At 50.1% G+C, this 24,261-nt stretch overlaps 1 protein-coding gene across 5 annotated transcripts in view; it reads left to right on the forward strand.

Annotated features, from left to right (window-relative positions):
* Nucleotides 1–22,622, forward strand: part of GLT1D1 (glycosyltransferase 1 domain containing 1) — a 100,522-nt gene extending 77,900 nt beyond the window's left edge. For 3 of the 5 annotated variants that reach the window (XM_023647333.2, XM_070275519.1, XM_023647331.2), the window contains 2 exons: nucleotides 4,397–4,495; nucleotides 20,648–22,622. In XM_023647333.2, the coding sequence (XP_023503101.2) occupies nucleotides 4,397–4,495; nucleotides 20,648–20,809 (261 nt within the window). In that variant the 3' untranslated portion in view covers nucleotides 20,810–22,622. Of the gene's footprint in view, nucleotides 1–4,396; nucleotides 4,496–5,900; nucleotides 6,034–20,647 lie in introns of all 5 variants that reach the window. The other 2 variants (XR_011441396.1, XR_002809801.2) reach the window with 1 other exon arrangement.
* Nucleotides 22,623–24,261: the final 1,639 nt, after the last annotated feature.

The raw sequence follows: 24,261 nt of genomic DNA on the forward strand, positions 1-24,261 counted from the left end.
CACACACACACATACACACACACACACACAAGCACGCACGCACGCGCGCGCGCACACACACACACACACACATACTCTACCCTCCGAGTCACAGTTTCCATTGCCCAGGGGAAAGGAGGGCCATATTCTAAAGCAAAGAGCAATAAGAAGAAAATTCCTGGGCTCTTTGCTTCCAGGCCAGGCTCTAGAGACTGAAGATTCGTTTAAGGGCTTTTCAAGCACAACTGTGACTATGAGTCATTTGACTTTGACTAGTTGCAGAGTGTGTATGTGGGGAGGGAGAGAGTACCGGGCTCTTCCTACTTGGAGCAGTGAAGGGCTTTTTGAGTTGTCACAGTTAGGGTGATGCTGCTGGAATTGCGTTTGGAGGCGTGGGGACTGCAGAGATGTGATGTATTTTCAAGATGTGGAACAGTCTTTTGCATCAAAGAGTTGTACCCAAAATGCCATTGGCATTCCCACAGAGAAGCACTCTAACCCCAATGATGTAAGATCCGAATGCACTGTGTGGATCTGCCAGTGGGACCCTCAGACCAGCCCCAGCCCCAGCGAACAGACCATGATCACTGTAGTGGGCACATTCCTCAGTCAGGGCCCTTGAAACGCAAGCAAACGTCTGTGCAAGACAATCAGGACACAAAGGTTTTCCACCTAGAGTGTGCATCGGAATTCCCTCGGAAGCTTAAAAACTGTGAATCCAGGAGACGATGCCCACCCTTCAGGGTCTGCTTTACTGGTTTGGCATGGGGCCTGGCAGGTGTGTTTCTCCAGCCTGCTCCACAGGGTAGGGTTGAGGCAGTGTCTCTGGAAACCTTCGTCAGCCCTGCTGAAGATGGGGAACCAGCTACAGAGGTTTAAAAAGGTCGAAGAGCTCATCCAAGAAAAAGGAAATCAAGTGCTGTGAGCCCAGCCAGGTGCTGGCTGCCTCCTACTCTGACCTGTCACTCCCAGTCCCCAGGTGGAGCCCCCAATACCAGGTTTGAACTCTCTGCTCCAAGTTCACACCCGACTCAGCTTTCGTCTCTCTCTGCTCACTAATAGAACGTGTACAGAAGATGCACGTGGCATTGCCCAACACCGGGGGCATGAGACACTTCAAGGACCAACCCCGCACCATCGTCCTCTCCCGGGACTTTGCCTTTCTTAAAGAGATAACTTCAGACTTGAGGAGGTGACTTCACACCTTAAGAAAGTGACTTAAGAATCAAGTGTCAGAGTCATTAATACCATGTCTTGGCTATATGGAAATAGCATTTTGATTCTCTTACTCATTCTTCAGACGTCTGCTTTCTTTAAGACAGCTTGTTTTTAAAGAGGGAACTTCACAATCAGTTTCTTGTGAATATACAACCATCAGAGTACATTTACTTATCTTCTCCCTCAGGTCCCTTCACAACTTCTCAACCCAGATTGTGTTTCATCTTTTCTACTGAACTGCAGTTTTCCTTGAAGGCAAGGAACGTGTCCTCTGCAACCTTGGGTCCTCCCCAAAGTCTAGCTGAGTGCCATTAATAATTAATAATATTAATTGGATCGAGCAAAGCTCGACTACTACACAATACCACCTCTCTGGCTCCCCTTTAAATGCCTGGTCCCATCACCCAAACCTCCTGAGTCTTGCCGTCTGCAGGTCGGTAGCAAATGTTCATTGAATGAGTGGACAACAACTGGACAAGTCTCGGGCACGTGGCCTGACACGTATGAGGGGTGCGTGGTGAGTGCTGGTCGAGTTGTGCACAAGTGAGTCTGTGCAACAGGAGGGTGATAAGGTCCTCTTTGCTGGAGACAGGGAGGTGAACTCTGCCATCCCTCAGGATGGGCCAGTTCTGTGATCTCAGATCGCTAGTTTTATATATCTACATTTGTGTCTTTATCTATCTCTACACCTATTTCCATAGCTGTCTCCTCTCAATCTATGCGTCTGCCGCAGGTTCTCCACAAATACACAGGTGCTTAACCTCCTTCAGTGGATAAATGCACCATTTGAATTTGAAAATGCTGCAGGGGCCTCCTGGAAGAGAGGAAGTGCAAACAGGGCTAGTCCTGTGCCCCGAGTGTCGACAGCCTCTGTCCGAGCCTCTGCTCTCAAATGAGACGGTGGGATGAGATGAGATGATCTTGAAGCTCTCATCCACGTGGAGGATTCTGCAGCTGGGCGACAAATGCCTGGAAATGAGATCTCAGTGTGTTGTGCTCGTTTAATGAGCTGGACAAGCAGAGAAAGAAGCCTTCAGACAGCACGAACACATGCCTTATGGACTCATGCACCGTAATTATATTATGACCTTGTAACTCACATAGTCAGTGTCCTCATCAGCTTCGACCACAAACCACATCCGTGGTGTTTGTGCAAAATAACATCTGAACTTTCCACGTACTCTGGAGGGGAAAGTTTAGTTCCTCATTCCCGATGAAAAATTGGGGCCCAGGAAGAGGTCCAGTGCTGTGTGTCAGTGCACCTGCTGGCCCAGTGGTTCTTGCTCCTGGCTGTACACTAGAATCATGTGAGGAACTTTCGGGAATGCCTGATCCCCGCCTCCCCGCCCCCCGCCCCAGGCCAACTGCCTTAGAGTCGTGGGGTGGGATGGCATGGGGGAGTTGGGGCCCAGACATGGAAATTTTACTCCGTCCCTCCAACTGACTGTGATCACAGTGAGGTTGAGACCCACTGTGTTAGCCCAGGGCAGAGCCCCCCCCGCCAGCTCGCGGCCAAGGCTCTTGACTCCTGGCCCTGGGCCCTTTTCTGAAATGCCAGATTGTACCTGCGGTGTGTCAGACCCGAGTGGCCCCCCAGTGAGTTCGTAAAGCACCGTGCCCCTCCGTTGAGATGAGCTCGTCGCGGGTCACCTTTCACCTGTGCTGTTAAGTTGCCTTGCTGCTGAGTGCAGTGACGCTCAAAGATCCCCAGTCGTTACCCTACAAGATCAAAGTGGAAAATCATGACTTAGAGACTTTCTATGGTCATGAAGCGCCGACAAGAGAACCTGACAGAGAGAGACTCATCGCTGTTTCAGGAAAGCAGCTGGGGATGAACTGGGTGGCTCTGGTCCATGGTTCAAACCAGCTCTACCACTTTCCCAGACGTTGGGAACAGAATAGTGTCAGAGGGGCAGAGATGAAGGGTGTTCCCGGCTCTCCTACATTTTCTAGGGCCTGAATCTTAAACTCAAAGTGAACTGGGAAGATGGAGAGAGCCAGAAAACCAGGTGAGCCACCCAGACAACTGCTAGCGATGAGATGACCACAGTGTGAACAGCACTGACTTATTAGTAATTTATGTACAGATGCTTCCGGGGTACTTGCTCCCCAAGTATTCGCTGAGCGCTTGCTGTGTGTCGCAGCTGCTCTGGGCACTTGGGCGTTGGCAGTCTGCATGTCATATGAAGTCCTTGGTGTCATAGAACTTCCCTCTGCAATATACTAAGCCGCTGGGATTGGGTAATGTTACATTTCTGAAAAACATATGTCACCCCTGCGTGACCAGGTTTTTATTATGTGAGATTGGATCCCGCAGGCAGAATCATGGTACCTAAAACATACTTGTGTATAGTAAAAGCCAGGTTATTGGTTTGCTGGGCATGGAAGCCAGTCCTGCCTCGACACCAAGCTGTGAAGGGATGTCCCTCTTACTGCCAGAGGGCACCTGCCACATAGAAGCTGGATTGGCCGAGGTAGAATAGCCAGAGGAGATTCCATGTAGGAGTCTGACAGAGACCTCGGAAGAGCTGTCCTAACTCTAGACCCTTCTGGGTCCAGCTCCCCCAAAGTGTAGGAAGAGATCCAGAAAAATGCAGCCTTCCTGGCAGGAGAGGCCCACCCTGAATGCTGTGCTCTCGGGCATCTTTTTGAGGTCTCGATGCTGGGCTGTGCTGGGCTACAGGGTGCCACGTGCTGGCTGACCCCAGACCTCTGGGAATGGAAAGCCTGCTCGGTGAATAATTGGAATGCTAGATCACATGCCTTCTTCCTCTCGTCTGCACGCCAAAGAGACGTGCTCGGTGCTCAAAGCCTTCATCCCACTTGTGTTGGAAGAAAATCACTCATTAAGGAAAATAATGATGGTAATTAAAAATGTATACTCCAAGCTGTCACTGAAGAGGTGTCAAATGAACATTTGGAGAGAGGGTTCTTTGTGACATGGCAGTAATTATGTCAGACAAACTCCTGCAGTGTGTAGTTTTCCAGAACTTGCAAATACAGTAAGTAATTAAAATGCATTATGCAGTTTGGAAACCCAGTGTTTAGGCTGGGTATCATTTTGGCAAGCGGTGTTTTTTGTGAGGTGCCAGAGGTCCAGTTAGCACAGGAATTTATCTTCCTGCAAGTTGGCTCTTCTCGCCAGAGAAGCTCTTAAAATGACTGCTCAACCTGTCTTCTTTCCTCTTCCATCCTTCAGGCCATGGATTTGGAGGTGCCGGTTTTGGCGAGGAACATCCCTGGGAATGCAGCCGTGGTGGAACATGGAGTTACGGGGTTACTCTTTTCAGAGCCTCAGGTAAGGAGCCGTTTCCCTGGGTTCAGCTTGTCCGCAGTGTTCCCGTCTGCGTTTGATTCAGAGTCTGGGATTTGCTTCTCTCTCGGTTAGCGCCGTCTTCCTCTTATAATCGGTATAAGCCCCGTAGGAAGCGGAGGGTCTACTCTTATCACGTGGGCAGCCTCCTAGATGTGCCACCAGAAGAAACCTAAGACCTTTCAGGAAACAGAAGACCTGAGTTCTGGTTCTCATTCTGCAGCCAGTGAGCATCGGGACCTTGAGCAAGTCACTTCACCTCTTAGATGCTCAGATTTCTGATTTCTTTCTTTTTTTTTTTAAAGAGACAGTTTCTTTTTTTAAAGATTTTATTTTTCCTTTTTCTCCCCAAAGACCCCTGGTACATAGTTGTGTATTTTTAGTTGTGGGTCCTTCTAGTTGTGGCATGTGGGATGCCACCTCAGCATGGCCTGATGAGCTGTGCCACGTCTGTGCCCAGGATCCAAACTGGTGAAACCCTGGCCCAACGAAGTGCGAGCGCCAGAACTTAACCACTCGGCCACAGGTCGGCCCCCTCTTTTTTTTTTGATTTCTATTCTTCCTTTTGCTAATGTGGTATATCACATTGATTGATTTGCGGATGTTGAACCATCCCTGCATCTCTGGAGTGAATCCCATTTGATCATGATGTATTATCTTTTTAATGTATTGTTGTATTTGATTTGCTAGTATTTTGTTGAGGATTTTTTGTTGTATTTGATTTGCTAGTATTTTGTTGAGGATTTTTGCATCAATGTTCATCAGTGATATTGGTCTGTAATTTTCTTTTTTTGTGTTGTCCTTGTCTGGTTTTGGTATCAGGATAACGTTGGCTTCGTAGAATGAGTTAGAAAGCCTCCCCTTCTCCTCAATTTTTTGGAAGAGTTTGAGAAGGATGGGTGTTCAGTCTTCTTTGAATGTTTGGTAGAATTCACCAGGGAAGCCGTCTGCTCCTGGACTTTTACTTTTTGGGAGGTTTTTGATTATTGTTTCAATCTCCTTACTGGTGATTGGTCTATTCAGATTCTCTATTTCTTCTTGATTCAGTTTTGGAAGGTTGTATGAGTCTAATAATTTATCAATTTCCTCTAGATCCTCCAATTTGTTGGCGTATAGCTTTTCATAGTATTCTCTTGTAATTCTTTGTATTTCTGAGGTGTCCATTGTAATTTCTCCTCTTTCATTTCTGATTTAATTTGAGCCTTCTCTCTTCTTTTCTTGGTGAGTCTAGCTAAGGGTTTGTCAATTTTGTTTATCTTCTCAAAGAAGCAGCTCTTGCTTTCATTGATTTTTTTCTCTTGTTTTTTAGTCTCTATTTCATTTATTTCTGCTCTGATTGATTTATTTCCTTCCTTCTACTGATTTTGGGCTTTGTTTGTTCTTTTTCCAGTTTCTTTAGGTGCAGTGTAGATTTCTGATTTCTAAAGCAGTTGATCTTCAAATACAGTCCTCTCTTTCTAGAACATCCACTGGTGTTCAGAAGACGGCCGTGCATCTGATCCCTTGGAATCCCTCAGAACAGGGTACAGAATAGGCGGGACTCGTGTCTGGACACGGACATACACATTTATCTGAAAGTAAAACAAGGACGGTGCAGCTGACAGTGGCACAGTTGGTGTGCCCAGTGACACCTGCGGCACATGTGTGTTCCGGGACCTCCCGGGATGTGTGTAAAGGGGTTTACTGGTGTGGAAGATGCCGAGGGTCCGAGGATGCGTCCCTGTGTGTCTGCCTGCATTTGAGCCCCTGGGGACCATGTGTGGGGCATATGCCCTTGGCCCGAGTCTCCAAGCTCTATTTTCTCCTCTGGACAAGTGGGCCAGTTATAACTGCTGCCTCTCAGAGGAGTGATGTGGGCCGAGTGAGCTGACATTCAGGGCCAAGCTGGGTGCGGGGCCCTTGGTCAAAGCTCTGGACACCCATTCTTACCCAAAGGAGAGGCATCACTGCGGCCTAGGCCCTGCAGGTGGTGAGGAAAACCTTGGACCTCTCCTTTGTTCTCTGAGTCTGAAGATTTTCTTGCAGTTTTATTGAGAAGTAACTGACATACATCACTCTGTAAGCTTAGGGCATACGGCACGATGGTTTGATTTACATAAGCTGTGAAATGACCACAGAAGGTTCAGCTAACACCCATCTTCTCATATAAACACAAGAAGAAGAAAAGGAAGAGGAATTCTCCTTGTGATGTCTAAGTCTTTAGATTTAAAAATTAGGTTCAACTTACCATCGTCTTTATTAAAGCACATGTTATAGTCAGAAATATCAGGATTTATATGTAAAAATTATAGTCAACCCAAATATTTGAAAATTCAGTTTTCCAGATTTCCTACAGCAGATGTTTAATCGCAGATTGAGGCAAGCAATCCTTTTCCCTTAGTAGAGTGATGGGTCACCCGTCTTCACTCTCTGCTCATCACAGAGTTGCACAAACAAGATGCAGTCAGCTTCGGGGCGGGGAGGGGACCTTGCTGGGAGTCAGGCCCCAATCAGTACAACACAGGTGCCTTGGCTCCCCTGGAAGCAGCCAGCAGGAGCAGGGTCCAGATGATTGTCTAGCAAAAGGCATACGTCCCTAATGCCTTTCCTTTTGATGCTAACACCTAGAAGCCGAAACAATACCAGAATATGAAGAGTTTCTAGTAATTGCCGTTGATTCTCTAGACAAAGGCTTATTGCTTTTTACTGCTTTCCAGATCTCTCGAAATCAATGCTAGCCAAGCTTTAGGTCGGAGAATATTGTCTCCACCCTGGCAAAGTGGTTTTATTTTCATCTCCCCAAATACTATGTCTATTTATTTTATAGTTCAATTTCAGAGCACTATAGCTTTATTGGTGAATGTCTGAAAAGCAGTCACTTATAAATGGGGGTATGAGGCTGAACAGGAGGAGGAAGGCAGTTTGGCTGTCCTGGTTTCATACAGCTTCTCGTAAGGTATTCCTTTTAATATTTGCAGATAACTCTAATATCTCTGATACGTTCAAGTAATTTCTGCCAGTGCCTGGATTCCTGTGAGCTAGCCGACAGTCCACAGCACTCACAAAGCTAAGTCGAGGACTTATTTTGATTCCAACACTTTGATGTTAGTTTTACAAAGGATGTTAAAAAAAAAAAATAGAACGCTTTGGGTTTTGTGTCGGGAGAGGCTGTGTTTCTTAACACACTTTGAGCAAGTGCGCTAGACATGGATGTCGCACGCGGCTGTGTTTTGTCTTCTTTACAGTTGCGACCAGACTCCGCCCAGCACAGGGTGGGAGCTGCTGCTTCAGACACGAGGATGCATTTTAGAGCAGTCGGTGACTGTGGTTACGTCCATCTCAACTAAGGAACGCAGGTGAAAGTAACCACTGGTTGCCTAACTCAGACGCAATTAACTAGTTGCCGATGTTTGCAAGATTTATTTCAAATATGTTTTAGAAGCAGCATTTCACTTACTAAGAAGAGACTCGTATGCCAGATGCCAGCCTTGTGAGGTGAACATATATATATATATATATATATTTCACCGTGAAGCGTTCACAGCCGTGCTAAACCTGGAGTTAGCAGTTCTGCTTGGCCTTTATCCCCTACTTGCGATGATAAAGGAACTGATACAGAGAGACGATGTCATCGGTTGTTCAGCATGGTCCATTCCCATTTCAGACTCCACGTATCTGCTTTCCGAAACAGAAAACGAATTTTACATACATTTTGCCTGAAGGCTATGAATGGTGGTTAAAGAGCATCCCTCATCCTGTTGTTTATTTTGTGAACCTGTTTATAGAGCTAAACCAAGAGCAGGAATAGAAACGTGACTTGTTCCCTGAAAGCGGGGCCCATTCTCGGTGGTTGTCCCCATCGGGCAGTACTTTCTGACACCAGGCCGTTGCTCCCCGTTTTGCCTTGTTGTAGGTGGGGAGCACTTAAAAGACGCTTTGGAAATGAGAAGCCACTCTAAGTTGAAATTTAGGAGTCTTGATTTTAGTTCCAGCAGTTTCACTGTCTAGCTGTGTGACCTCCAATGAGTGGCTTAACCTCTCTGGACCTCCGAGTCTTCATATTTAAGATGAGGCAGTTGGTTAAGTGATGGCCTAGGGAGGGGGCCACCTGGCAAGGAACTGTGGGCACCGTCTAGGAGCTGAGAGTACCCCTGGCTGACAGCTAGAAAGAGGAATGTGGCCTTGGTGCTACAACTGTGCGAGCTTGATGGAAAACTCCGAGCTCCAGACCAGAGCCCATCTTGTGAGGTGCTGATCTGAGAACCAGCTCAGCCAGGCCTGGAGCTGGGAACTACAGGGAGCGTGAGGTAACAAATGGGTGCAGTTTAAGCTACGCGTGTGGCAATTTGTCATGCAGCAACAGTAAACTAGTGCCAGGGGGAGCGGGACAAGGGAGAGTCTCACGCGTCGCTGGCTGCGGAGGGTGGAAGCGTGCGGTTCTGCTGACGGAGGTGGGGTCTCTAGGAAAAGAACGGTCTTAGGTGACCGACGCTTTAGATTTGACATGATGGAGGACCATTCAAAGGGATGTCGTAGGGTCTTGTTGGAGAAAACCTCGTCTGTGTCTCTTTCCCCTGAATCTCTCACTGTTCTATGAGCAGCTAGAAAGATGAGTCCATGGTGCAAGTTACGAGGGGGGACCCACTGCCCAACGCTGAGAGGGAGTGTGGACCAGGCGGCGTCTCTGTCTGACGTGCTCCGGGAGCGTCCTGCTTCACTTGGAATAAAGCCCAAATTTCATCATGGTCCCCACGCTGGCCCCACCTCGCCCTGCCTCCCACTCTGGCCTCCCTGCTTTGCACCACACAGACCCTCTCTGCTGCCTTCTGAAACGTTTCCCCCGCCATCTCCCTCTGACGGGGTCCTTCTCGTCGTGTGAGTCTCAGGTCAGTGGTCCTCATGTGGGTCTTAGTCCAGAGTTGTGCCCCTGGTCCCTGTTCACCACATTTCCCCAACTTACTCCCTTCACGGCACTCACCGCTGTGCCACATCGGCATGCTCAGCCATTTGTTTGTCCCTGGCCACCTTTCTTCCTCAGCCCCACGCCTGAAAGCGTTCAGTCCATGAGAGCAGTTTCTTCAGCTATAACGCAGAGGCAGGAGCATCCTTTCCAGATTCTGTGTTCTGCGTCCTGCAGCCCTGGCAATAGGACGGGGCCTGGTATGGAGTGTTTGTGGACAGATGGAGGGTAAAAGCAGGGACCCAGCGTGACAGCTGTTTGGGTAAAGATAATGGGGAATCTGGAAGGAGAGGAAGTTCGCTGTGGGGAGCCTGTAAGAAAAGCCTACTGAATCGAATGCAAGAAACGTATCTCAGATTTTTAACACAATGATGATTAAAAAGACTCAGCTGTGGTGGGAACAAAGTAATCTCTATTTTATATGCTTCACTCCTGGAAAACTTCAAGTAAAGCTTTCCAAACCTACTCAATATTGATTTTTCATTATCACAACAATTCCATTTTTCTTCTTTTTAAAAAGAAAAGAGCCAAGCTATTTCATAGCTTCAAAATTAAGATCCATTTGACGTGTAATAGAAGCTGAATCCATACCCTCTCTCGGAGTCAGACTTTAAAGTGTAGCCCAAGCTCATTTTGCTGGGAAGTTCTGTTCGTTTTTCAGACAACTTTGGAAAAAAATAAATTTCGGGGTGATGTGGAGGAGGATGGTAGCTACCATTGATTGGCTGCATGTTATGTTCCAGCCACTGTTCCTAGTGTTGAACACGGATTTACACTTTCTTCGAAGTTTGTTTCTTTTTCCTTAGACGTTACTGACTTTGATAGGCAATCAACAGTTTAACGTTTGGAACAAGTGGGGCGTGATGGAGAACTTTTGATCCGGCAGAGCTGGCCTCGAGTGTTGGATCTCGAGTGTCCACTTGACATCCGAGTGAGCCTGGACACGTTTCTTATTCCTCTGTGCGGTACTTCATCTGTAAGATGGAGATGATGTCCGTCTTTGGGGAAAACCGCGAGAAAGCCTATACGGTGGAGTCTCGTCCTCCACCTCAGACGAAACCGAGTCAGTGGTCTCTGTGGCTCCTCCTGCTGACCTCCCGCTGGGTGGGGCCCTGGCTGCTCCTCAGGAGCCCAATAGTCTTTAAGCGCTGGAATCACGCTCAGCACAGCGAGACGTTCCTATGGAATTCGGCGAGGCGGTTCGCCAATGGCATGCAAAATGTGATTTCTTATTTTTCTTATTTTTTAACTTTTTAACCAAACGTATGTAATTTTTGGATGTCAGATGCACCTGTAATTCATCTGCACCCAACCGTGCCTCCTAAATGTGAACACACAGATGCCGGGCGCTCCCACTGTTGACTGGATTGCATGTAAGCCCAGAGGAGAACCTGGACAAACTGTGGGAACTAAATTAGAAGGCGACCCCAAAATTTACGTACATGGCTTTGTAACTTGGGGGACCATATAATTTATTGTGCAAAACCAGGGTATGAGGGGGAGCGGGGTGTCATCGATGACTGTGCCAGGACAGCTGCCGTCTAGTCACGGATGGAAGTTACAGCTTTCCAATAGCCTCGTTAAGAAAAAGTGAAAAGAAACAGAATTCGTATTAATAATATATTTTATTTAACTCAGACTATCCAGACTTGTATGATCTCAACAGGTAATCAATATAATCGCTTGTTAATGAGATATTACGTTCTTTTTTTTCATACAAAGCCTTTGAAATCCCGTGGATATTTTACACAGTAACTCATCTCAGCTCGGAGGTTAAATTTGTATCGAAATACTTGATTTGCATGTAGACTCCGTAACATTTACAGTTGAAAAAGCAGACTCGCACACCCAGGTTGTTCAAAGTTTTGCAATACCTGAACTGAGCACCAGTTTGGAAATTTAGATCGATTGAAATTAAAGATGGACAGTGCCGTGCCTCAGGTGCACTGGCCGCGTTCCAGCAGCCCCCAGTGGCGGTGGCTCCAGTGCTGGGAGCCCGGCTCAGCGGCAGGAAGCCAGCGACGGGGCTGGTCCTCCCCTCCACCCAGTGCTGTGGGAGCCCTCTCCCGCGTCTTATCTGTTCTGCACAAGACCCCTGTCGGACATTGTCCTAATGATCCCAGAGAGGCCAGGTCATTCACCTGAGGTCACAGGGAAGGGGTGGGGTTGGACTTGAACCAGGCTGTCTCACTGCAGAGCCCCTGCCCAGCCAGATCTGAGGACTGACGTTTACACGGGATTCCTTGTCCCCTCCCTCCCTCCCCCTGGGGCTGCCTCTGCTCCAGTCTCAGTGTCTGTCTCTCTCTGTCTCTATTCTCCCTCTGTCTTTCCTTCCCTCTCTGTCTGTCTCTCCTTCTCTCTCTGTCTCTCCTTCTTTCTCTGTCTCTGTTTCTCCCTCTATCTCTGTATCTCTATCTCTACTTTTGTCTCTGTCTCTTCTCCTTCTGTCTCTCTCTGTCTCTGTCTCTCCCTCTGTCTCTCTCCCTCTGTCTCTCTCCCTCTCTCTCTGTCTCTCTCTGTCTCTGTCTCCCTCTCTCTCTGTCTCGCTCTGTCTCTCTCTGTCTCCCTCTGTCTCTGTCTCTCTCCCCCTCCCTCGCCTCCTCTCTTGTTTAGAGAGAGTGGACACTTTTCTCTAAAGGACTGTGCTCACCACCCTTTTGTCCGAGTTCTTGGGGCAATCAGACCTCTTCCTAAGACCCGGTCCTGTTTTGCTTTCTCTGCTGTGGCCCCGTCACTAGGGTCAGGGTGACCCAGATGGCAGGGGGAGGAAGGGGAAGCCTCGGGTGGGCCACAGCGCGAGTGTGGCATGGAGCCGGGCTGGGCGAGGTGAGGAGGACGAGGACGGAGCCACCAGGTGGGGCTCACTGCTTGGGAAAGGCCAGGAGGGCTGGAGATCTGCCTCGCTGAGCCCCGCGTCCTGACTCAGGCTTTCGGGGCCTGCAGGACCCCCCGCCCTCCCCTCTGCTCCTGCCCCCCCAGTTCCCCAGCAAGAGCCCGCTCACCTCTGGCCCGTCTCCCCAGGAGCGCCCTTCCCTGCCCTTCCTGCGCTGGCTCCCAGCAACCATTTCTAGGCATCACTGTCACTTTCTGGGAGAGAATCTGGGGGCTGCAGTGGGCTCCAATCCCTGATATTCTCTGTTACCACGCCCTGCGTTTCTCCTTCCTGACACTGCACGATTCACAAATGTGCACCTGCTTTTTTGCCAGCTGCCTCCTCCATCAGACTGGAGGGTCCCCGAGGGCGGCGGTCGCCTTATGTATTCCCCAGTGGCCTGTGGGCCTCCGCGCACAGTGGGTGCTCAGGAATGACCAGGAGAGAGGACTACGCCAGAGCGTCAAAGGGGTAACCTTCCCAGAAAGAGCTTATTGTTTCCGTTGAGGTGAAGCCGCACAGCATCCACGCGGGTGTTATTCAGTGGCTTCTTTTCCTTGTTTCTCTGCAAAGTAGCAGATGACAGTCATTCTGCCCAGGCATCGGCCCGTGTCAGGCTTGGTGTCTGTGTCCGGGAGTGTTCCTGGAAGGCTCCATCCTAATCACAGCTTCCACTGCTAGATGCCCCACAGAGAGTGCAAAGGGGCAGCTGTCTCCTTATTGGGCATTTAGACTTGGAGCACAAATGCCTTTGCTTGGAAATTCATTCTCTCTCTCTCTCTCTCTCTCTCCCCCCCTCCCCCTCCCTCCTTCCTCCTTCCTTCCTTCCTCCTAATTAGTGCACTGCTGTCCTCATTTCCCCTCCTCTGGGAGCTCAACCTCTGCTTTGAGTTTTGGTGGGGGGAGCCATCTCTCTCTCTCTCTCTGTTTTTTTTTTTGCTGAGGAAGATTAGCCCTAAGCTAACATCTGTGCCAATCCTCCTGTATTTTTTGTGTGCGGGACACCTCCACAGCACGGCTGGTGAGTGGAGCAGGTTGGTGCCCCGGATCTGAACCTGCAAACCCTCAGACCTTTAACCACTCGGCCACAGGGCCCAGCCCAGGAGCCATCTTTTTAACCATAGACAGGGACGGTCTCTATAATTCTTCCCAGATCTCAGTGGCACATGTAAAGCCTCTTGCCGAGGGCGTTCCTGCTCCGTGCCTGAAGGAGCAAGGTCTCTGCTTGGGTCCGTGGCCTGGAGCAGCTTGGCCCTTGTGTGGAATATAGCCGGAGGATGCCCATGGGATGTGTGGGTTAGTGGTGAGAGCTGCTGTAACAGAGAAGGCCCTATCTGGGCTCAGCGTGGGAAGACCTGGTGTCTGCTCTGCTCAGGCCAGAGCCCCTCTCCCTGGGCTGTGAGGCGCCTTCCCCATCGTTTCGAAGAGGCCCAGGCTCCTCCCACATGCGGCTCCACCTCCTCTCAGGCCCCCAGAGCCCCACGTCTGGGAGGCAGCTGGGGAAAGAGAAGAGGAGGTGGGGGGGCAGGGTGCTGGAGCAAGAGGGGCAGACGCTCCTGCTCACGCGCCATTGCCTGGAGCTGTCACATGACCCCCCACTGCCACCTCTTGGACTGCTGCTCCTGCTTTCTGCCAGGTTTCCACTAATTGTTCCAGAAAAACACTCAATAAGACAGCTGACACCTGCAGAGTGCTTGCTCCGCAGACACCGTGTGCTTCACGTGGATTATCTTGTTTAATCCGCACAAGGACAGACGTGCTATTATAAGCCCACTGTGTGGATGAGCCCACAGTTAACTGCCTCAAGACCTCACCGGGAACCACGGTGGGGCTGAGGTTCAGGCTGTTCTTTTTTTTTTTTTTAAAGATTTTCTTTTTTCCTTTTTCTCCCCAAAGCGCCCCGGTACGTAGTTATGTGTTTTTAGTTGTGGGTCCTTCTAGTTGTGGCATGTGGGATGCTGCCTCAGCGTGGCCTGACCAGCGGTACCACGTCCACACCCAGGATCCCAACTGGCGAAACCCTGGGCTGCCGAAGCAGAGAGTGCGAACTTCACCACTTGGCCACGGGGCTGGCCCCCGTGCTGTTCTTAAGTCTTACTCTCTCTAAATCAGGATGAATCGTTTCTAATCTTTTTTGTTAAAAATAAATTTTATATCATACAAACATTTTTAATAGAGAAGTTGACAACATAAAAATTAAATTTAAAAATATCCATAGTTTACAATTTGAAGACAAGCTCATATTTTTCCAGAACCTTCTTTTCAGGGCACAGACACGCATGAGTATCCCTTTTGTAGAAGACCCATTTGTGCGGGGAATTCCGTGGCCGCTGGGTTCCGTAACACACACGATTGCTGTTCGGTGTCAGCTGTCACAGCTGCCGGCCCAGCCCTCGGGGGGACCTCGGTCCTTGTCCCTGCCCCCACAGATGAGGAGACAGGAAGCTTCCTCTCCCTGGCGTTCACGGCCCGTGGGGCGCGTGTGAGTCAGAGCAGCGCCGCTGTCCGGGGAGGGAACGCAGCGCCGTGGTTTCTGGGGCTGAGTTACTTGCCAGTGAGAACCGGTGTTTTATCCCGTGTGCTGGGTCAGGAGACGTGGGACATTGAGTCAATGTGGCCAAAGGCAGAGCCACTGGATGGATCTGAGGGGGTGTGTTCTGTCCCCAGCAACTGGGCGGCGTTTGGACACTCCTGTGGACAAGGACAGCGGCCACCCGCTGAGGCGCTGCTCGTAAGAACTCGTGAAGGTGGTGTTTGTGGGTTGGTGGCAGCCACGTGGGGCTCAGCCACAGAATGCCGACCAGGGGCCTTTGCTGGGTCTGGAGGGGCCTGCGCCCGCTGCTCTGCCCGGACCCGGGGTGGGCCTCTCCCAATTCCGCTTTCCTCGGATGACTACCAGCGAGCCCTCGTTCCTCTCGTCTCCGGGAGCACGAGCAGATTGCCTCCACTGGTTTACTTCCACGATTCTTAGGGCTCTGCACGTTCTCCTGACTGTCTGCCAAGGTGGGTCCTGTGCCCACTGGAAGGTCTCCTGGGCCCCCTCTTCTCCCTCCCTGCCTCTCTTCTTTCCCGCCTCCTGAGCATGTCAGGGGAGCAGAGTGACTTTCTGTGGACTCGTGCATTTCATATGGCGCTGTGTTAGGAGTCGGAAGCAAGAGAATGAGAAACACAGAAAATGTTCACTGTCCTTGTTTTCAGTTTCATCACCAGTTCCCAGATTTCATTGATCCGTGCGGTAGCTCTGTGGGTTTGGCTCCATCCATCTGTGATGCATCCGAGCCCAGAGGAGGATATCCATCGGCTCCGGGCTGGACTTATTCCCCTTTCTGCCACTTACTGCTGGGTTACCTTGGGCAGGACCTCTCTGTGCTCCTGTTTCCCTCACTGTGAAAGGAGTCATAGTAATAGCACAGAGGCCTAGTCTCTTTCTGCAGTTCCAAAATCCAAAAAGTGTTTGAAAAATCAATTTTAGTGTGTTTATTGCCAGAAACTCAGTGGACGGCCAACTTTCGTCTGAGCTGGTGTGACGTTATCTGTGGCTTGTTTACCCTGCTCGGTGTGACTATTCATACGCGTTGATTCGGAATTTCTGGTGTGTTGTTTACCGGGGCTGCTGAGACCTGCTGGAGGGCATATGTTAATAGAGGATTAACCACGTTACTAATCCCCCAAATCCTGGGTTCTGAAACCTGGTCTGTTACCTGGTCGTAAGAGCTTAATACCCACTGGCTGTTGTTACTGTTGAATTCTGGCCGATTCTGGCCTCTGCCGGCGCTTCTTGGCCAGAGACCAGCTGTCTCCTTAGAGCCGCGTTAAGAAACGCGTGCGTCCCTCGCGGAGGCTTTCTCTATGACTCAGTCAGGAGCAAGAGAGAATTCAAAGGGGGTTAACTTTCTCACCGAGACGTTCATGGTCGTTTACTGCCCCTTCCCCACCACCTCGCACGTGCCACCTGGGAGCGGTAGTCTAGAACAGCCACCCAAGAACCCAGCACTCTGCCCCACCTCTCCTGTGTTCTCTGTGTTCAGGTCCCGGTCTCTGGGGGGATGTGTTAGACACAAGCTCGGGTGTTGTCCCAGGAAAGGGCGGAGCTTCCGTGGTGCGCCCTGTGCAGACGGGGCTTTACAGGACGAGTCACGTTAAAGTGGGTCGTTAGGGTGGGCCCCAATCTGATATGACGGGCATCCTCATGAGAGGAGGGAACTCGGGCAGACAGACACCATCTACACTGGGAGAACATGGCCGTCTACGCACCCAGGAGAGAAGCCAGGAACAGTCTCCCTCACGGCCCTCGGGAGAAACCAACTCTGCCGACCCCTTCGTCTTGGACTTCCATCCTCCAGCGCTGAGAGAAATAAGTTTGTTGTTTATAAGCCACTCAGTCTACGATTTTGTTCTGGCAGCCGGAACAGACTGAGACGGCATCCCTGGACCCCACCCAGCCTACCCAACAGAATCCTGGAGACGGGGGTTTGGAAGTCTATCTATATGTGTATATTCATACACGTAACACACATGCGCACGCACGTACATGTATACACTCACAAGCTCCATAAGAGATTGTTACAGCAAAATTTGAGGACCAGAGGCAGAGACTGAGCCTTCCTTGACTGCACAGTCCAAGCAGAAAAGCCCAAGGAAAGCCAGAGATCTTAAGGACAGTCTTCAGAAACCTCCCGGCAACATCGCCCATCGGTAGGTTTTCGTATCTGAAGCCCCTGGAGAAGCAGCTTTGAGGCTAATTTAACACACCGAGCCTGAAGTGCGGAGTTTCTACAGGACTGACTTCAGCTTCTCTCGGAAGAATAAGTGCCTGTCACTCACCGAAGGCCGTCAGAATGCGACGCTCTGTAAAACCGCCCCATGCTGCGTCTCCCAGCTCCCGCGTGCTCTCTGCACGAGGCGTCTGCTTCTCACGGAAGGGTGCCCTCCTGCCCCGTGGCTTTCAGGGGACGTCGTTTTGAGAAGGGCCCCACTGGGGTTTAAACATCCATTCTGTAAAACTGGCACTGATTCTGAGCCCAGGGTGTTGGTGGCGCCTCCGTTGTTCGGGCCAGTCAGAAAAAAAGGATTCGTGGCGAAGTTGTTCCCTGGCGGTTACAGACGACTCAGAAGGGAAGAAAACTCTGAAAATGGCCAACCGCTAATCTTATTATGAAGACAAAACCATGTTCTTCTGCATGATTTTTTTTTAAAAACTTCAGAAATCTACAACCTAAGCCAGGCCTTGCATACCTGTGGCCCTCGGATCACTCTGGTCCCCACATGTGTTTTGTTTAGCTTGCTGTGTACTTAAAATTTTGAATTTCTTGGGGCCGGCCCCGTGGCTGAGTAGTTAAAGTTTGCACGCTCCACTTCAGCGGCCCAGGGTTTCGCTGGTTCGGATCCTGGGAGCAGACATGACATTGCTCATCAACCCATGCTGAGGCGGTGTCCCACACAGCAGAACTAGAAGGATCTACATTTAGAATACACAACTATGTACTGGGGGGCTTTGGGGAGAAGTAAAGGGAAAAAAATAAAGAATATTGGCAACAGATATTAGCTCAGGTGCCAATATTTAAAAAAATTTTTTTGAATTACTTGTTGGTGTTTAACATGGAATACTTTCACGTAAATGTCCAGAATGTAGACTTCTCTGGAATAACATAGGAAATGCAGCAACAAGTGTAGGCCTGCGTTCAGGTGGCACTGGGGTCAGGCACCCCCCGCCTCCCCACTTGGCCCTGGTGGGCACTAGGGTTTCTGAAGCTGATGTAGAACCGTGTCTGGATCTCTTATGGGATGGAATTCCCACACTCGGTGTCTGTTTCCTTTTAATTGTTTTAGCTTGTGTACCCTTTCATGCCTTATAAAGAGTAGATCATTACATTGCATAAGGCCCTCGATGAGCACCCCACCCCAATAAGTATCTGGCATTCGGCTGATCAGTTTTTTGGCGAGTTCTACAGCTGGCGGTTACATGAAATCTGCTGAACTGTGGTTAGAATGATGGTGGACTGACGCACGTACTTGTCCCACAGAAGTTTTCAGCAGCTCTCGTTTCATGGTTCTTCAGTCCCTGACGAGGCGTGCCCCACGTGGCTGGTGGTTGCTGTGGGCGGCTGCTGGGTAGCGCTGTCCACATGGCCTCTCGTCCTCCGGGAGACAGCTCAGGCTTCTTCAGGTGGCAAGAGTGCGAGCTGTGAGGGCTTTTGAGGCTTTGCTTGGAAGTCAAACTGCATCAACTCTGACATATTCTGTTGGTCGAGCAAGTTACAGGAACAACTCAGAGTCAAGAGTTGAGCAAATGGACCCCTCGCCTCAGTGGGAGGAGTGGGAGAGGCATATTGCAACGAGATGTGCACACAGGGGTGGAGGGAAGGCTGCCCCCGTCTCTGCACACAGTCTGCCCTGGCAGGCAGGTGGCGGGGTCTGTACCAGCTCGCACTGCTCCTTGTCCACAGACGTGCGTTCAGCCTGTTGACTCGGTCGTGATGGAGGAGCTGTCTTAGCCCAGAAGAAGATAATCCCACAGCCTCAGGGAGTGCCTCTTACCCTTCAAGAATGAGGTTTTCCTTTTCCTTTCTTGATGCTGCTTCTTTTCTTTCAGCCACTCACCCAGGGTTTTATTCTGCTGGCCGTCAAGGCGTGCCTCGGTCCTCGCCAAGTCCCTGCTGCCTCACTTACGTCTGTGCTTCTGCTCAGTCTTTTATGCAGAGAGGAAAAAGTGCATTTTATCACATCCTGTTCCTAGAAATGCTATCATTCAGGGTTTGGTTGTAAAATGCTCAGCCTTTCTGGAGAAATCCTAAGGGGGTGGCTTTCAGCCAAAGTCTCTGCGTCCGATCAATCACAGACATGACCGGCGTCATGAAAGAATAACGAAAGGCAAAGCGTCTCGGGGAATTCTAATGAGAACGTTGTTCCACAGTGAGACGGGGATAAATATGCCGTGTTTTTATTACAAAGAGAACACCAGTTTACTGTAAGGTGTATACATAATACATAAAAACAGAACTTCACTCCATCACAAATACTGCTATTTATATTGCTAGCTGTAAAAGGCATTCAGTGTTTAATTAACAATAATTTTGAGAATATGTGGACGTCCCTTTCAAAAGCAGAGCACCGTGTCTGCTGCTCGGGTGTGGCGCCCTCGCTGGAACTGACGCAGGCTTTGGGGAACCACGGTGGGGACCACAGCGAAGCCTGTGCTGCGTCTGCATGGTGTTGACTCGACCCTCTCAACACTCCACCAAGCAGATGCTGTTATTATCCCTGCTTCAAAGATGAGGAAACTGAGGCGCAGAGAGGTTAAAGAATGTGCCCAGTATCACTCACAAGAGGGTCACGTGTGAATTTAAACCCAGGCCTCCTGGCTCGTGGACCCTGCTCTTTGCTTCTGTGAAAGCATAATAAATAATGAGTGTTCCCCTCCTCTCTCCAAATACTCTTCAACAATCAGCATAAATCTAATTCTTTCCAATTGTGAAAGGCTTTGATTTAAAACCTGGTCCGCAGGCCCATTTCCTTACTGCGCTGTGTCTGTGAGCATCAGTACGTCATGAGCATACGCAGAAATACCGTCGGAGCTGAGCGACGGAAGAAATGGTGGGAATGGCAAGGGCAGTTAACTCCCCTCCCCCTCGCTTCTCTTGTGGAGTCTGGGGCTAGGCTGGGCTTACCAACCAGGTGCCTGTTGACCCCATAGGGGTGACTGATGTGGGACTCAGAGAGGTTAACTAGCTCACTCAGCGCCACACAGCTAAGTCATGTCTTGTAGAATGATTGAGGCCAGATCTGGCTCTGAAACTCTGTGCTCGCCATTACACCAGAAGATGCCCATAGTTTGAAGACACACTCCTCGCTCAGGAAAGATGGCAGAACCGATACAATGAGAAACAAATGGGGCTGAAGTGGTATTGGATAGTGTATAGGGACTCAGATTCTGGAGTAAGACCCAAGTTTATATGTCAGCTGATACTCATAAACGAGGGAAGAAGTTGTGAACCTAAGAGTCACTGTAAGGAAAAGAGAAATAACAAGTTTTGGCAATTTAGGGAAGAAAGACGAAGGAAGTATAATTCGATGACACTGATATTTTTCCACGGACGTTCATCCTAGCATGTGTGCGTGTGTGTATATATGTATGTGTATGTATATAATTTCTTACTCACTCCCAGTGTTTGCATTCAGTCTGCTCCCCTGAAGGTCACTTTCTTTGGAGTAAAGCAGTGGACAGAGGAGAGACCAGGAGCTATGCAGACCAGACCTCTGGATGCCTTTGCAAACCCGCCTTCGCCAATTATTTACGTCTCCTTCTCTTCCGCCCCCTTCTCTGCAGGAGTTTGTCCAGCTGGCAAAGAGGCTGGTGAGGGACCCTGCGCTAGAAAAAGAAATCGTGGCCAATGGCAGGGAGTATGTGAGGACCCACCACTCGTGGCAGGCGGAGAGAGACACCTATCAACGCCTCGTCAGGATGCTGGAGGGAAGCAGCGGGCACTGAGGGGAACTGCCCGGTGCCCGTCCCCAGCCAGTCTGCGTCCACCATCAGATGCATGGCCTGGGCGAATCCCCAGAGCAGAGCTCTGGGCCAGCGGCTCCAGTCCACCACAAATCGAGCCAGTTTCGTTGGAATCGTAGATCCCTCAGCTGTAAGGCAGAACCTCATCTAAAGCACTGTGTGCTCCCAGATAGCATCCAGGTGTGTTTACGGGTCAGTCCTGACGGCATGCAGAAGCTCCTGGGCTCATCGGGGTGAGGTGGGTACCTGGTTGTAAGGAGAACTGGGGAGAGAATTGGACTTGCTGCTCCAGGACTGTCTATGGACAATAGGGCCCCATGTAAGCCATCACAGAGCGGGCACCTCTCCCCCGTCTTCCAAATGACCTATAACCCATCATTGTTCAAAAAGCAAAAACAAAAACACACACCGACTGAAGGGAGTCCTGCCACATTTAACATGGTGCAGCCTCTACAGCAAATCCGACGCCCTGACAGGCGTGCGGGGGCCCACAGGTTGCACGGGTCTGCTCTCTCCACACGAGACACAGCGCTGCGAGTGAGGCCACGGGGCACATCTTACCCTCCAGTTACAGGACCCAAAGATGGTGGGAGCTCTCTGGGAAAGCAGGCAGCCACCCCTGTGGGCTCCGCCCTCCTCCCCATCTGATGTGAGTTGAAAACTGGCTTGGAACAAGGGTCACATCGCCCGTAGCCTGGAAGACACTCAGTGACCCGAGACCGAGCCTGGGTCTGTGGGTTCGGTGCAGGTGTCCCTTCCCTCCCAGCATCAGGAGCCAGGACAGGTGTCTAATGGGTCCAAGCTTCCAGCCCATCATAGGACTGGCACTCGGGGCCCGTGGGATGTTCTCCAGCACACGGTGAGTTCAGCCCAGTGTAGCCGTCACTGGAATGACGTCCTGGCCACACCAGCACAGCATCCCTGAGCACAGCTTTCTCCTCCGCTGGTTGCGCTGGCCCGCGTCGGATCCTGAAGTCGCTGCATCCTAGAGGACCTTCTGACAGTGAGTGGGAGTGAGTTGTTCCACGGCATCATGTGAGGGAAGCAGTGGGCGTGGGCGGGGAGGAGAGCAGAGAGCCTCGGAGCCTGTTGGAGGAAGGGTTTGTCAGTCTGTTTAGGTGCCACAACTCTGGAGGGAGGAGGGGGGACCTCTCCCTTCTCAGGAGGGTTTGAGGGCTCCTTGCACTCTTTGCTTTCCAACCATCGTACTCAAAAATGTAGGCCAAACCTACATCCTGTTTTTAAAAGAACAAACCTCAAATTAAACTTCTAAACTCTGATGACTTCAGGATGACAACAGCACGTTTAGATTCTGTGCCACGTAACAGGACGTGTCATTCTGCCACCTCGACCTCAGAACAGAGTCACTTTCCAGAAAGGCAGTTAACAGGGACAGCAGACGCTCCTCCCTCCCAGGATGTGAAGTTCTGCTGAACAGGCCCTCCTTTCGTTGGTGTGTCTCAGGGGCCCTGGGTCAAGGCTCCCCTGTCTGCAGGGAGGGAGAAATAGAGCCCCCACCCCCGGAGGATGGCTCCGTCTGAATCTGGAATTAGCAATGCCGCCCGAAGGAGGGATCCAGTGTCATCCCGGGTACGTCCAGTGACGCTGCTACTTACAAAATGCTGGTTGTCTGGAAGCCGACTCTGTTCCTTGTCGGATGATGTAGCTGGTTGAGTCCGCTGTACCTCAACATCATTAATTTATGTCTTGATGTAAACACGCACATACCTAACACACTTTGGGGAAGGGCATGTTGTTAAATGAATAAACTCTGTCACCATCAGCTGTCCAAAAATAGCCTCTGTTGGTTCCTATTGTGAGCAGTGTTCTGAAAGAAGCAGACCCCACCATGCCCTCCGGCCCTGGCACTTTCAAAGGAGACATTGACATGCAAGCATCTAATTAAGGGGGTTTAAAATGCAGTCACTGTTTTGATACCAAAGTAAAGATGAAAAAAATACTCTCCTGTAAATGTTCTAAACACTTTCACTTTCCTACTCAGTTAACTTTATGTTAAACATTTTGTGGGTAGTTTTCAATTTGCCGATGTCCAAGTTTGAATGACTCCAAGAGTAAATTTCTAGATAGAACTGAGATATACTAGAACCTTTGAACAAGGAGGACACTGCATTCAACGTAGCGTGGTGTCAGGCAGCAAAGTGGCGTTGCTTACACGTGGCTCATAGTCGGTGTGATGGGTTGGCACTTATAGCTTCTCCCTGAATACCCTCTCACCTTCCTGCACCTTCTCAGCAAAGCTAAACACGACAACACCCTTCTGATCTGAAAGGTTCACCACGTATCTTAAGGTTCACAAACACAGACCAGATAAGCTCTCCTTGCAGATGGGGATGTGCACCCCAGCCAGACGCCTTGTGGCCCTAGCCGGCTTACAATGTGCTGCTGCCTGGCCTGGGTGTGATGGCCGCCCACCCTCACCTGCTCCATGAAGGTGGGATTCTGAAAATGGTTGACTCTCAGCAGGCGTTGTGGCCTCAAGTGTTCATTGCACTCCTGTGTCAGCCTCAGTAAGGATACGTTGCACAGCTGTGTAACCTCCTTCCTTGAATGGTCTTGGTGGGCTAACTTGTCTTGTCTATCATTTCTTGTAGCTCCTTATGAGATGGGGAAAGCTAGCCCTTCTCATGCATTTTCCCAATGAAGACACAGTCATCTTCTTCCTTCTCCCCTACCCCTCTCTCTGCTTTTATTTTCCCTGCTTGGGGAAGATTGTTGCTGAGCTAACATCTGTGGCAATCTGCCTTTATTTTATGCGAGACGCTACCACAGCTTGGCTTGACGAGTGGTGCTAGGTCCGTGCCTGGGATCTGAACCTGCGAACCCTGGGCTGCTGAAGAAGAGCTCGTGAATTTAACCATTACACCATGGGGTCAGCCCCTGTTTCCCTTTTTTCATGCATCTCCCCATCGTCGATCCTCACTTCCCCTTTCTAATCCTAATGTCCTCTTGGAAAGTCAGGGGGCTGATGTGGGAATGATGTCTGGGAAGACCTCCCTACCCAAAGCCCACCCTTATTAAAGCAGTGGTTCCCAGCTTTGACTTTTAAAAATCGTGAGGCTCAGGCTGCATTCCAGACCAGTTATGTCAGAGTCTTGGTGGCGGGCGGGAGTAGAGGGACCCAGGCTGGGAGCTTCCCAGTGAGTCCATGTGAAGCCAAGATGGACAACTATGGACTTAAATCACCCCTTTGAATAGGGACTAGAATTTCACAGAAAGCAGGGACCATCTAAGAGAAGGTTGGATGGTAACTTCGTGTTGAAAAATGAAACCTAGAATTAAGAAACTAGGTCAGGATATCCAAAACATAAAATGTGGGAGGAGGGGAGCAAAAGAGGAGAGATTTTAGAAAGAAGTCAAACTAAAGAGACCAACTTAACACAGATTGCTATATATGTAGATTATTATATATGAAC

Source organism: Equus caballus, chromosome 8 (genome assembly GCF_041296265.1).
Source record: "Equus caballus isolate H_3958 breed thoroughbred chromosome 8, TB-T2T, whole genome shotgun sequence".
Taxonomy (NCBI): Eukaryota; Metazoa; Chordata; class Mammalia; order Perissodactyla; family Equidae; genus Equus; species Equus caballus.